The 15605-nt window shown below is 33.9% G+C and overlaps 1 protein-coding gene across 10 annotated transcripts in view; it reads left to right on the top strand.

The window, feature by feature from the left end:
- LOC306856065 (E3 ubiquitin-protein ligase NEDD4-like) overlaps positions 1-15605 on the top strand; it is a gene marked incomplete at its 5' end in the record, with an annotated part of 82926 nt that overhangs the window by 58859 nt on the left and 8462 nt on the right. For 4 of the 10 annotated variants that reach the window (XM_079395057.1, XM_079395055.1, XM_079395053.1 and 1 more), the window contains 7 exons: positions 515-571; positions 1360-1494; positions 2123-2290; positions 7992-8189; positions 9958-10035; positions 13296-13350; positions 14757-14815. In XM_079395057.1, coding sequence (XP_079251183.1) covers positions 515-571; positions 1360-1494; positions 2123-2290; positions 7992-8189; positions 9958-10035; positions 13296-13350; positions 14757-14815 — 750 coding nt within the window. Of the gene's footprint in view, positions 1-514; positions 572-1359; positions 1495-2119; positions 2291-7991; positions 8190-9957; positions 10036-13295; positions 13351-14756; positions 14816-15605 lie in introns of all 10 variants that reach the window. The other 6 variants (XM_079395060.1, XM_079395058.1, XM_079395054.1 and 3 more) reach the window with 3 other exon arrangements.

A 15605-nucleotide genomic window follows, 5' to 3' on the forward strand; every position in this document is an offset into this window, starting at 1 on the left:
TTACAGTATGACTTATATTAAAGGAATGGTTCACACAAAATATAATCCTGTAATTTACTGTCATAAGACAAAAATAAAATGTTGGCACTGTAATCATCTCTTAATTGCAAATTAATGGTTCTTTATTTTCTACAAATATGTACCTGGGCATTTCTTTCACTCTCCTATCACTCTTTAATCAAATCACGATGTGTTCTCAATTCTAATCATCCAACAGTGATTTCAAATTAAATCCACTGCCTGAAGTTCATCTAATCACATCTCGTTACACCAATTTTTTGGGTTGCTGTATCCTTACATCACACCACAGGGCACCTCTCACAAAATTACCCCCTTCATCTGTCAAAAATCACCTAAAATAACCAAAACCACCCTAAAATCACTTCCCTATCTACTCTTCGTTACACTTTCTGGCTGACCCTGTCCTTCCATTTGCCCTCATTTCCCCTCTCCCATTGGCCCAAAACAGGGCAATTGCCCGCCCCATCTAAAAGCAGCTGTTATTGTCCAGCAGAGCTCCCAGACCCGACGAACAAGAGCACAAACGGTCACAGGCGTTGAGGACACCATGGTAAAGTCCACATGTTGTACATTTGTGTCTTGGTTCTTTTTCTTTATTTATTCATTTAGATGTGTTAAGTATATTCATTACTATTAATATAATTAAATTTGTGTTACTTATATTAATTTATATTTATAAATTCATAATTTGTTTTAATAAATTAATCAATTTTAAAGATGGTTAAGAATAATTATTTAAAATGAATGTAATTTATTTTATGATTCATTTTTAATTATGAATGTATACTTTTTGCGCATATACATTTTTTTTTTATACAAATAAGTTTTAATTTAATCTTTTTTTTTTTTAGAGCACTCTTTATTTGGTGTCTCATTTCATAAATATTTTTCATTTTATACCAGTGTTTTATTGTATATGTCTATAAATTTTTAGATTTTGAGGGATCGATTTACACCCCAACTTGTCCATCTTCGCCCTACATAGAAATTCACTCAGACATGTTTATCGGATGTATTTCAAATGTGTCCATAATACTATTAAAGCATGTCACCTTGTGTGGAGTGTGTTTTGGATGCTGTGTTTGGTTGTGCTTCGGTGTATTTGTGAAAATGTGTTGGTATTCTGGTTTGAAGTGTACAATATTCCCACACTCATCATATTGAATGTCATATCAGTTAACAAGGCTTCTCCTACAGATATGACCCTGATATAAAATCTATACAGATTCATTCATTATAGCATAACTGACAGTGATACAGATTTTAATATCACCAAGTTTCTCCTGCTGCTTTGTTTTGTCAATATGCAAAGTTATCTGTTCTTTTCCCTCTGTTCAGTCTCCATCGGCCTCCTACGCCCTGACCACACCAGGTCTTCCGCCAGGCTGGGAGGAACGCAAAGACCCCAAGGGACGAACGTACTACGTCAACCACAACAACCGTAGCACCACCTGGACGCGGCCCATTCTGCAGGTAGCAAAGGCTAGCTAAAGCTAATGGAGGTCTCTTCTTCCTCCGATGTTTTTCCAGCATCACCCACTGTCAAATTTAAATGTCTTCCAAGGTTCTTCTCTATCAGTCTCATCTTTCTTTTTGTTGTTCTGCCTTTATCTGTTTGGTCCTATGTTCGTGTGTACTCTTGCCGTCGCAATGTCTGGATGTTATTTGTTTTGCCAACCGTCGTGTTTTCTTGATCTATTTATTGCTACTCTGGTTGCACTTGATCTATATCTTATCTTTCTGTTCCATGTGGTAGAAAACTCTATTCTTCATCCTTCATATGATTCTCTCCATTTCTTTTTTTTTTTAAATAACAGCCCAGATAAAAGGCTTATTTAACTGATCTCCGATCTTTTAACTTCCTTAAATATTCTGTAGTCATTTAAAAAACAAACAGACCTCTTGTTTGTCCACACAATCAAATTGAACCTTACAATTATTGATCAGTTTAATAGCATTCATTTCCTAATACAGTATTGTAGACCTTGCTCTCCATTCTGGACCCATTTTAAACCTTGAATGCAGACTCAGTGTTGGATGCCGTGCCCTTGGACAAGACCTTGCGGTGATTAGCTAATTGATCCCTTTCTTTGACCAGCAGCACACTGAAGATGGAGCCAGTACCTCAGCTGTGGCAGTAGGGGGCGCTACAGCAGCCACGCCCCCCGCGTCCTCCCTTTCCTCCTCCAGCGGCCATCTAAGCGAACCACAAGTGCGCAGACCCCGTAGCCTCAGTTCCCCCACCGTCACTCTCTCTTCCCCGCTAGAGGTGAGAACATCTGCCTTTCCCTCTGTTTTGTCCCCTGACTTCCTTCTTTCCGTTTACTTTGCCCCTCCACTTGATTCCAGTCCATGTATTAAAGGGATAGTTCACCCAAAAATGGAAAATCTGGTATCATTTACAGAGTTCTTTTTAACTGTGTGATTCGTCGGCAGTAACCAGTATTTTGTTTAATTTCTTTGTATTTTTATACATTTTATACATATACAAGTGTTTTTTCATTTATATTATTTACACTACTAAAGTTTGGGGTCTGTAAGATTTTTTTTGTTTGTTTGTTTTTAAAAGAAGTCTCTTATGCTCACCAAGTCTGCATTTACGCTAAAACAGTAATTTTGTTAAGTATTGCTATTAACTATTAATTACTTATTATTACTATTATTATTATAAATAAAATATTTTAAAATGTAATTTATTCCTGTGGTGCAAAGTTGAATTTTCAGCATTATTACTCCAGGGTTTAGTGTCATATGATCCTTCAGAAATCAGTCTAATATCTATTAACATGAATGATTAGAACGATTGTTAGGTATTAAAATGAGTAGATTATATAAAAATATAAAAAATAGATTTTATAATCCATAAACATCATAAAGGTCTTTACTGTCCCTTTTGAACAATTTAAAGTATCTTTGCTGATTAAGTTTTAACTTCTTTCTTTTCTTTTTTTTATATATATTAAAAATATATATATATTTTAATCTTTTACTTTTTTGTACTTGACACTAGGGCTGCAACTAACGATTATTTTGATAATCGATTAGTTGGCCGATTATTCTTTCGATTAATCGATTAATCGGATTAAAAAAATATTGACCAAAAAAAACACTATTCCACATTCTGCCCAATGTCCTTCAAACAAACGTGACAACTGAATGCTATGAAAACATACAGTGCTTAATTTATTAGACCACTTATCATAATAAAGAGAAAACATATTTTAGAAATTTGTCAAAAATTTGTTTAAATTTAAAAATTTTATTGTCATTTATTGGACATAATAATAAAAAATTTCCTCATAACAGCTTGCATTCTTGCTGGTATTGTTTATGTACTTTTTGACTGCAATTGGGTATCGCGAAAAAAAAATACTCAAATAAAAAATACAAAAAAAAAAAGTGCTCTGGTTTTCTTTCATAGATAACAGCAATAATGATATTATAGCATTAAAAATAGCCTACTGTTACTAAAGAGCTTACACATATTGGAGTACTAACCAGTACAGAAAGCCGAAAAATGATTTTGGTTATCACCAATACTGTTACTTTAGAGCAGCAGTGGCACAAACCTTACATAAACACATTGTTAAACTTACATAAATTTGTTAAGCATTGTAAAAATTGAATATAGTTTAAACCTCTATTAAAAATTAAAATAATAAAGATAATAATAAAGACGAATAAAAACACAAACTCAGTGTTAACCAACAGGTAAGAGTAATGTTCTGCAGGAACTACTTTGATCACAGTCACCTCGTCATTTCTTTATCCTGTAAAAGGCCGTTATGGAGCGTCTCATGTTTATATTCAGACAGACAATTACACGCTGTTATCCCTTTAAAGTTCCTACTCTCATAAAATATTTTTATTTATTTTAAACCTTAAATTAACTTTCAACAACAGATAATTCAGCACAGTGGATATGTTTGCGCTGAAAAGCCTATTAATTGTCTCCCTCTCTACTGTGTTCTGTCCGTCTGACGCGCGTGCGCTCATTCGGTATTTTAAACTTAACACAGACTGTCAGGACGGACCTTTATGCAAAAATGGAAATGCTCGCGTGAATTTGTGGCATTTATAGATAAGGATATGACCGTAAACTGAACGTTTTTGCGCTGAGGACGCACACGCATCTGTCAAAGCGCCTGACAGGGCAAGCCATTACTCTTATGCATTAACTTAAAGCTTAAAATAAAGAATTATCATGTTTTGGGCAGCTTGGATCACGTGCTTCTCCGGCAGAATCTCATTCTGTTTCCTCCACTATTTTTAGATGCATTTTGTCCATAGAAATGCATTATTCAGTGCCGTAATTTGACTAACCAGCTGAAGTTGGACGTGCACTGTGGGCAGACCCGATTAATCGATAATGAGAATCGTTGTCGATGATTTTCATAATCGATAATAATCGATTTTATCGATTAGTTGTTGCAGCCCTACTTGACACTTGTCCTTGCCATATTTTGCTTTATTTTCTTCTGCAAATTAGTGACAACAGTGCCAGTCATTGTTTCTTTTTTTTGCCTCGTACATATTTTGGTTTTGTTTCTCATATTTTCGCTTTGTTGACTTAATGTGAGGAGTATTTATGTGTGTTGACGCATGGAGTTCTGGAGAAAAAAAAAAAAAAAAGAGTCCTTCTGGATAAACTTCTGAGGAAAAAGTTGTTTGCACAAAGCTCAAGTGTCGACATGTTTCCTTCAGTTTGTGTCTTTGATTTGAATCGTGACACTTACATATGCGAGTTTCAGATTATCGTTCGTGCAATCGACAGGCAATTTTTTTCATCACATTTGGCGATAGACGGTGTTAATTTTGAACCAGGTTTCACACCTGTTTTATTTCCATTGCAACAGTGCAGAGTAATATAATCACAATATCCACACACAGTTCTCTGCACACTGCCACTGGCTTCTTTAGGTATGAGCAGCTGAGATGTAGCCCTTGTATTATGTATGGATCAGTTTTATTATGAAAGTCTGATGTTCCAAAAGCCAAATCAGTTGAGAGACAATTTTCTGACCCATCTGCTTCAGACCTTTCAATTCAAGCTAATTTACTTCACTTCGATGCACAGTAAAAAAAAAAACGAAAATCCTGTTATTTCTGCTTAGTGCTGCTATTGTTATAGTTTTTTTTACTAAGCGTTTCTGAAAATGCCATACATTCTTGAAAATACCTACAAATTTTTGCAATAGTTAATTTTTTAAGATACATTGGGGAAGATGCATTGGGGAAAGATAATGTCTACTGCCCAGATGTTGATATACACATATTATTTTGCACATTGTGGTATTCTGAGGTCAGGTATTTTGCATAATAACTGCTAAAATGTATATTTGCTTACTTGGTAAGGCAAGTTCCTGCAAATATGTGCTAATTTTTGCCTTTCATGTCACACCTTGGTCACTTTGTTCTTACAAAATGAAATAATGTCAACCATACAATATTTAAATATTCAATCATGAATAGGTGTCCCAATAATTTGGCATATGTTTTGGAGAATTTCTTTTTTTCACTTTTTTGTTTAGTTTTATTTCAATGATGAAAGGATAGATTTTTGTAAATATTTAAGAACAGGTTACTGACATGTACTGTATTTATAATTGTCCCACAGACTTTGAGAAGTTTAGTCCTTATGATATTGAAATCTTCACAAAGTTAAATTGAGCAGCTGCTGTGTATATCAAGTTTCAATGTACTCATCAACATTTACTTTTGCGTGGAGGGAACAGGGCTTCTACCCTCACTTTGTAAATTCGTATCAGCTTTACTTGGGGCAGCTGTCCGTTTGCTTATTGTGAAACGCGCCAAGGTGTCACCATTGCCAAAAAGAAGTTTAACCTCTCAAACAGCCATGACTTCATAGTTTCCTTCTGTACTCTTGCTCTAAATCCCTGTCTGACCTTAAACCTACTACTTATTTTGCTTTTATAGTACATTGTTATGAAATATATCCGTATATACCTTCTAAACTTTCCCATAAAATGCTTTGTTAATGTTATGACATGTTTAAATTTAATTTAATTTAGTAAATTATATATTTTATAGACTGTTATTTGTTTGTGATGCTTTGGACTTGTGTAAGTGCTGTTTTTACTGTTTGTTTTTATAAACGTATCACAATTATTTCCAATGGTAATCGAAAACAGGCCACATATGGTGTTTATAGAGCTCAAATCGTAATTTAATCCAGAATATTCCTTTGAAAATGGCAAACAATTTGATCTGCGATGATGGGCCTCAGCCAGAGCTAATGGCCTCCGCTGAGAAGAATGACTTTGCTAATTTAATAAATAATAGCTCTTGTGGCTACTCTGCAGATGTTGGGAATAAATGTCTTGTTTGCTCTCATTGCAATTATTGCTAATTACAGCCATGCACTTCCATGTAAAAAAAAACATGGTAGCTGACAAAAAAAGGCATGGGGTGTGGTATCAATTAAAATCCCTCTTCTGTCCCTCTTGATTCTTTGTCATAGCTTGAGCTCAATATTTTAAACAAAAGTTTATTACAGTTTTTTACAGTTTCAGCGCATATATTAACCGAAGCATCACTCGCCACTTGAAACATGAAACACTTTGCAGATGTTACTTTTACTGTGCAGAAAGCAAGTAGTGAAATCAAATGAAATCGCTTTCTTGTATTTTATCTTAGAACTGGGAAAAAAAATCTTGACAATTGCTTGCGACATCAATAAGAAAAGAGTTTCACTTTCATGTTAAGCATTTGACATTTTATCGTACAACTTGATATGTATTGACTAAAGTGAATATAAAATAAAATAGAATAAAACAAAATAATATAATAGAATATAATGCTGTTCATAATAATAATAATAATAATAATAACAATGTTCCTATTGTTAAGTATCATATGATATTTTATATATTAGAATATTATTTATGATTCTGTAGACTGGTTTTGGATTTGATTCTTTATAGAATAAAATGCAATATTTTATCTAGTGTTATTTATAATATAATAATTTATCTATTTATTATCAATGATAATATAATATGTTTTTAAATCATTTTATTTGTGAAGCTGTTTGTTTTTAATGTAATATAATATGTACATATTAATTATAATAATATTCATGTACCATTTATGATAATATTTTAGAAATTATTATATTGTTTATGATGCTGTATAAAGTATAAATTTGGTCAAATTTAAATAATATGGCTAGAATTATTCACAAAAGTTTGTGTTAAGTTAGGAGCTAGATTAGAAGTTGCTGGGAAGTATGAGAATAAAATAAAGTTTGAGGGATTTCTGTAAAGCGACTGCTTAGAAAGTAATGTAAAAAATATCTAATTTTAGTTTTGATAGGCTTTGTCATAAAGTTAAGAGTTGGTTCTTTGCAATTCATGTTCTGTGTTATTAACACTCTGGAAACACAGTCATATTCCTTATTCTCATTTTATTGCCTTTGTTGGTTTAGCTTTCCGAAGGAAAGAATACCCCAAATTTATTCATCAGATAAGCAATTATGACTAATCAAATGACAGGTGCTAAATTTTCTGCATCCCATGTAAGAAGATCTTGTAGAATATTGAGTAAACCTTTCTCAAAGGTTAGAAAGTTTACCTAAAGAAGTACTAGGTTTTATTTATAAATGATCAGGGTTGCAGAGGGCCATGTGAATTTTAATTACAGTGTTGAAAGGGAAACTTTGTTTTTGAAAAAAAAAAACACGAGAGGGAGAGAAAGGCATCCAGAGGTGAAATGGAGGTGAAATCTTCCTGAGTTGTGTGCTAATTAAAATTTGAGCAGGATTAAATAACAGCGAGCCACCTCATTAGCACGTACTGCGGTTTCCAAATCTTTTCCATTTTTTGACATTCCGTTCGTAAAAGTCTTTATTACACAAAATTCGAATGAATTAGACACAAAAGCTGTAAAACGAAATAATAGAGTCTGGCAAACAGAGAAATAATTAACGTTGGCTCGGTTTCCTTTTGCAGGGAGCCAATAACATCCAGATACGGCGAGCCGTAAAGGACACGTTTTCCAACCCTCAGTCCCCACAGCCTTCTCCCTACAGCTCACCCAAATCCCAGCATAAAGCAAACCAGAGCTTCCTGCCCCCTGGATGGGAAATGAGAATAGCACCCAATGCACGGCCGTTCTTCATCGACCACAACAGCAGAACCACCACATGGGTAAGACAAACACTCACAAAATCTCTCCCAAAACTAGTTAAGTTCATGGTAAGGGCAAATTTATCATCCCAAAATGCTTTGTAATGACCTCCAAGGAAAAAAAGGCTAGATGGCCATGAGTTAAAAGATGAAATGTATCATAAAAAATATATTTATATCTCCACCTAATTCAAACCACGCTTAGTAGCATGGTAATGACAAACCTTGTTGTAATCATGGTGGTCATATGTGCAGTCATACTCAAGTTTTGTAGTCATATGTATTGTGATGCTGCAGCTTGGCAGCTCTTTAGGTTTTGGAACAGTCCTACAGTTCTGTTTGCTGACGTAACTGTAGTTTATGTGCAGCTGTGATCACTGCTATTATCTATTTATATCTCATCATTAGGCATTTGTTTACTACGATACAAATAACGTCAGCAGTATGACCTGGAGCTTGACTGGTCTTTTTCTCACGACAGTCAGATGGTATCCTCCCGGATTATGTGCTTGGAGCTGCAGAGGTTTCAGAGTTATTTTATTTATTTATTTAGAATTATGTAGTTTTTTTTTTTTTTTTTTTGGCATGCATGCATGCATACATAATTAATTATGAATCATAATATTCAGGGTGAGTTTTTGTTTGAGTCTAATGATTAATTTTATTGCTTAATTCTATACTTTTATTACTTAAAAATGTGTCTAATTTCCAAAACATTATATATCTCTCTTAAATGTGTCTTTAATCGGGTTGTCAAAAACATAACTCTTATTACTTGAAAAAAAATCTAATATAAATAAACAATATAAATTAATAATATTTTATATTTAAATGAATCATAAATGAGAATTGCTTTGGCAACTAGCTGAAATAAAATATGTATGTTGAAAGTACTAACAAAAAATATATATGTATTTATTTATAAATATATGTATGCGTGTATGTGTGTATATATATATATATATATGTATATATATATATGTGTATTTAAGTATAAAGTATGCAATTTATACTAAAATAACAGTCTCCAATAACAAAATACTACGGCCTCTAATACAAACTGCTAATTTATTAAAATAATAATAATAAAAATAAAGAATAATAATAATAATAAATTTAGTGGTTGCTGTTTTCTCAAATGTTTAAAAGATCTGCTATTTTTAATGTTTCTCTTTTGCCTATGTTAAGATGCGTGAAAGGTATTTGGGGGGAAAGACTTTCACAGATACACACACACAAACACACACAGTCTTGTTCACAATTGCACACTTCAGTGCCCCATAGCTGGAGGGAGGCCCCGGGTGATGCAAACGTGATGCGTTCAGAATCAGTGTGCCACCTGGGGTCTGACAGAGGAACTGCAGCTTTTCTCCAGTGCCCTAATTTTCCCAGCACAGACTCGCCTTTGTCTGTTTGTGTCAAATGTATTGCATCGTCTTTGGAGATCGGGTAATTAGACAGATTTAAAATAAAAACAAATTGAGTTTCTATTCTTTGCATCATTGCTTGATGCTTAAAATAGTACGTTGTGGTTTACAAAGTATGTCCTTATTAAATCCTGCTAGTGGTTTTGAAATGTCCACCGAGAAAACTAAAAAGTTCACTCTGTATAATACTGCATAATCTCCCCATGAGGCGAGAAAGAAACACAATTGTTCCAGTATTACTTCCTTATTGTCTGAAGAAGTGCATTTTGGCAGCAGACAGCGAATGCAATTTACTGCTAAATGAGGATAAAACCTTCTGGGAAAATCTGAGCATGTCAACCTCTCTCTTTTTCTCTTTTCAGGAAGATCCTCGCTTAAAGTATCCCGTTCACATGAGGACAAAAGCATCCCTGGACCCTGGCGACCTTGGCCCACTTCCTGTGAGTACAAAAAGAGTGCCGTTGAGCAATATTACCCACAATCTGAGCTCTTTCAACAGCCTGGTGTGACATGTGTCCTTAAGTTGTGACAAAGCGATGCTGAATCATGAAAGCAACCATGATATCATACAAGAATCGCAAAACTAATTCAATCTGCAAAGCAAAAAATAGGATTAAGTGTGGCTATTGAGTGGGAAAACCATAACTAATGACACAACAGCAGGAATTTGGCTGTGGTGTTTTGTGGATTTCTTTGTTGATTGACTATGTCCTCAAGCTGTTTTGTAAAAGAACAATGCTACAAAAATTTGACAGTGGATTAGCTCATCTGAGATCATTTCTTTTTTGTTTAGCTAGAATGCAGTGCTGAAATCTAGTCCAAAATGAACACTTGATAAGCGCCAAACTGGCCTTTGGCAAGTAAATGCAATGCTTACGAGTTGGCTGATAACTTTATAAAGAAATGCAACTTAATACAATTTAAATAACAGTGGATTCTCTATTCATATATAAAAGGGTTTTCTAAAGACAGCTGTTGTGATTTGTGAAGTGAACTTCAGAGCTACATGTGGTAACATGAAATATTACTCGCATCAATGACGTTTTGTGTTCGCACCTCATTTCAGTCTGGCTTATCACAAGAACCTCAAAGATATTTTAAATATTTCCATAAATACAATAAATAAATTTAAAAATCCTGTTTATATATGGACAAAAATGTGTTTTAAAGAAGTATTTATATTTATGAGCAGTAAATAAAAAATGAAATACATTTTTGAACCCAAGGAATAATGCATGAATAATGCACAAATGATCTCCAGTGAGTTCACAAGCATTTTTATTGTTTCTTGTGTTTGAGAACAGTTTGGTTTTTGACTCGTCTTTAAGCAAGAGTTGATGCAATATGCATCTCGCATGATGAGATTGTGAAGAAACTCTTAATGATTTTAAATGTTTTTTCTCCACCTAGCAGAAATGCTTATATGCCGGTGTTTGGTAATCACACATTCTCTTCTCAGGTTTTCAGTGGAATTACGTGCCAGGAAACAGACTTATCTAATAAACATCTATTTTCATGCTTGTTTTCATGTAAAGTTGAAAATGCCACACACATGCAAGTAAATTATAAGTACATTAATATATGCAAATATATTAGTTATAATTAACGAGTCATATGACTGCATATCATTGATTTTTTTTTTTTTTTTTTACTACAAATTCTTATATCAAGTATAGTGCTGTCAAAAGATTAATCGCATCCAAAATAAAAGTTTTTTACATAACATGTTTGTTTACCGTGTATATTTTTTATGTATATATAAATACAAACACACGCATGTATATATTTAAGAAAAATGTTATGTTTATATATTAAATATATTTATATATAATATAAAATTTAAGAATATGAATATATAAGTGTATAAACATACAAATATTTTCAAAATGCTGTGTGTGTGTAGTTATACATAATAAATATACACAGAACACAAATATCTAAGAAGATACTTTTCCGTCCTTCGTCCATCAACTAGTACATTCCTGAGGTCTTTTTTTTTAGTATTATTTACATGCTAATATATTATTATATTTATTTTTTCCATTTTAATTTAAATTTATACATAATTTATACATAAAATGACAGCACATAACGTAATTACTAATTGAAGTATATAATCAAATATCGTTTTTTTTTTTTTTTTGATCTTTATTTAAATTGATGTTAAAAGTTTAACAATAACAACACTGGTTTTTCTTCTTTTTTAAACTCTATAAATGATTCCCACTGCACTGACTGCAGTTCTGTCTCACAAGCTGGTGGTGTGTGTGTATGTGTGTGTGATTTCTCTTTCGGTGGCGTGGGGGAACATGGTTCGCTCTACGCTTGATGCTGTTTGTGGCAGAATCTTCCAGAGGAGGTCGGTCCTCTCTCTGCCTGCGTGTTTACCTGCCTGCCCACAAGCCTGTCCACCCTCTGACCTCGCCACCTTTCTTATCCTTGCTGGCATGGATGACTGTCCTTCTTTTTCCCTTTCGGTTTTACTCCCGCTTTCACTCTTTTACTGTCAGTCTTCGTTGTTGTTGTTGTTGTTTTTTTTCTGGTTCTGATTTCTTTTTTGGTTTTTGTTCAGTGCCTTCAGTTATAGAGCTCAATATTGACTGCCCACTTTTAAGCAGCCATGGTTCCAGAAGTATTTTTTCCATTCATTTTCTTGATGGGGATCTCAAAAAATATATCGGATTAAATCAGTGATTCTCAGCTGGTACCAGTGACTACACAGTTTTTTTTTTTTTTTATAATCAAATATGCAATATTATTCAAAATTATACTGTCTGATTATGAGAAATTACAGGTTTGTAAATGCATAAATGGTAGGATTTATCTGCACATGGTTTAAAAAACAGGCCAAATACTGAATAAATGTCAGATGAATTTCCAACAAAACATAGGGTTTTGGGTTGTGATCCACCAAATATCACTGTAGCATTTACATTAGCATATACCATTACAATCCCAGAACTCTTGGTATGTGTGTTTTGAGTGTTATGTACATTATCTTAACTGGATATTTTGAATGGGATTTTTACTTCCAGAACCCTTCTATTAAGCTCTGTTTGTCTTGTGTCTCTGTCTTTCTCTCTTTATATTTTTCCCTGCACGTATCTCGTATCTGGTTATGTTGATTATCATTTCTCCATCCATCCATCCTTATCTCTGCATCCTCCACCCCTGCACAGTGTCCATCCTGTGCTTCATTCAATGCCAGTTTTTGGTTGATGCCCGTTCAGCACGAAAGCGCTTGTCTTCAGTGCTGGTTCACAGTCTCTCAGTCGTGAACAAAGGTCTTGTCCCCGTTCCGGATCCCGTGTGTGGGACGTCAAACAGCTTCCCTTGATGTCGTGGGTTATGAATTGTTGGCTGTGATTTTCGTCAGGCCTGGCAGTTTCTTGTGATGTTGGTATCGACATGGGTTTTCAGGTCTCGGGGGGTCTCCGCTCTCAAAAGAGAGGCAGTATGTGAATGCGAGTGCGTGTTTGTCAGAGTGAGAGTGAATAAACGAGGTCTCTTCTGCATGCCAGTGGAACCCTGTCGTGGAAGCTCTCCCACACTGAACCGAGGAATCGTCATATCTTTCTGTTCCTACCTCCCGTCACATTATCCGTTACAGTTGTTGTGTTGGTGTATCAGTGGTGTATCAGGTCTGGGGTTTCATCTGATCTTAATGTCTCTCTTTTTCTCTCTCTCTGAATCTCCGCAGCCTGGGTGGGAGGAACGAGTGCACGCAGACGGAAGAACCTTTTACATCGACCACAGTAAGGAAGCTCATTTACTCACGCAATAAGCATAATTAAGTTAACACGTTGACTCACAGTAAAGGGATAGTGATCATTTACTCACACTCGTTGTTTTAAACCTGCATGAAGTTTTACTTGTTGAACACAAAAGAAGATATTTTGAAGAATGTTGGTAATTAAACAGTTGCTGGCCCCCATTGACTTCCATATTATGGGAAAAAATCCTGTGAAAGTCAATGGGGACTATCAACTGTTTGGTTACCCACATTTTTCAAAATATCTTTTGTTCAACAGATGAAAGATTCTCATACAGGTTTAATTTTTGGGTGAGCGATCCTTTTAAGTTATTACAGACCATTGTTCATCTTCTGAACACAAATTAAGATATTTTTAATGAATCCAGAGAGCTCTCAAAAATGAACTCTAATTTTGTAAAATATTATTAAAACTTAAAATAACTTTTTTTATTATTATTTGAATATATTTTAAGATGTAATTGATTCTTATGATGCAAAGCTGAATTTTCAGCATCATTACTCCAGTCTTCAGTGTCACATGATCCTTCAGACATCATTCTAATATGCTAATTTCAATAAATATTTCTCAATTTAAAAACAGTTGTGTATCCTAGCTGAATAAAGTAATAATTTCTTTAAAAACAAAAATCTTTCTAACCCCAAACCTTTGAACAGTAGCGTTTAAGACAAACAAAAATGGATATTATCAAATTACATTTAATTTTGCTTTATATGGTCTAGTCAGAAATGACTCTGTTATGCAATTGATAACAATAGGTTTTAACAATAAGACTTTTTTATATTTTGATGGTCTTTACATCACTCTAAACATACTGTAATAGTGTATTTTAATTAAGTACATTTATGCATTTGGCAGATGCTTTTATTCAATTTTGACATTTGAAATGATTTTATGCTGCTTTATAATGTGACCAAAATGAGGCGTCTTGGAATGCAGCATAGTTTTGCTGTCTACTGTTGGGAAGTGTAATCCACCTGCCTTCTGTTTTACACATACAGTAATGCAGGCTCCATTCACAGATATGTTGTTTTGTCTCAGTAACATTATTCTGTGCTGTGTGATCAATAACAATTTAGATGTTAAAGGTAACATAAGCTGTGAGATCATTTTTCTCATGCATCATTAAACTCGGGCATGTCCTCAGTGTCCATCACAACAACACAGGTGTGTTCAAGCACTGCTGAGTCTGCTGCCGTGGTCGATATACACCTGTTTTGTTTGTCAGCTCCACACATTCACAAACGACCTCTAGTGGTGTGTACACTGATTTATGTTGAACCACCACATTGAAATTTTGTTAACTTGATTAAAAAGATATAAAATTTAATTTGTACCAAACAGCCATAAAAATGTGAGGCTTATAAAGTTCCTCTTCTCCTCCTCAGACACCAAAAAAACACAGTGGGAAGATCCTCGCCTCCAGAGTCCTGCCATAACTGGACCCGTGAGTGTACCTTTATTCTCTGTCACAGTCTTTCTATTATTCTGACTCTGTTCTCCTATAACACTGTTGGCTTTGTTATATAAAAAAATTGGTACAGAAAACATGGAGATTTGTCAGAAATAGGGGAAGAAAATACTTTTTCAAAATATTTTAAGACAAAATTTAAACATTTTAATTGCTAATTTTAATTTTAATTTTGTTGTGCGATTTATTTTTAGTAGTAGTAGTAATAAATAGGGGTGTAATGGTACACAAATATGACGGTTCGGTACGTACCTCGGTTTTAACATCACGGTTTGGTATGATTTCAGTACAGCAGGGGGAAAACAAAACTAAACTCAGTGGTTTACTGAACAAGTTCCTCTTTCTTTAAATACATTGTTATAGTTTAAATTTTCTTAGTGATAATCTACCTCAGTTTATGCTTAAAACTATATGGAGCCCTTTTACATTATAAGGTTACAATTAGGCCTAACAACTTAACCCAAACTTAAATGTAATTATTATTTATTTTTAAATAGATTGATCAACACTCAACTTTAAAAAAAAATATGCAAACGTGTAAATTGCACAATGTAGTTTTTAAATTAACTTATAAATAACATTTCTAGGCTATTTGTTAAAATGTATTCAGTTACACACTGGATGTCATAGCATGTTGCATAACGGATTAATTTAAGCATACGTTAAATAATTAAGACTAACAGGTTTAGTGAAATATATAATGAGTATATCGTGTAATATTTTGCGAAGTGCTCCTCTCTAGACTTCATTTCTCTTGGGAACTAAT

The sequence above is a fragment of the Barbus barbus genome (assembly GCF_936440315.1).
Source record: "Barbus barbus genome assembly, chromosome: 36".
NCBI lineage: Eukaryota > Metazoa > Chordata > Actinopteri > Cypriniformes > Cyprinidae > Barbus > Barbus barbus.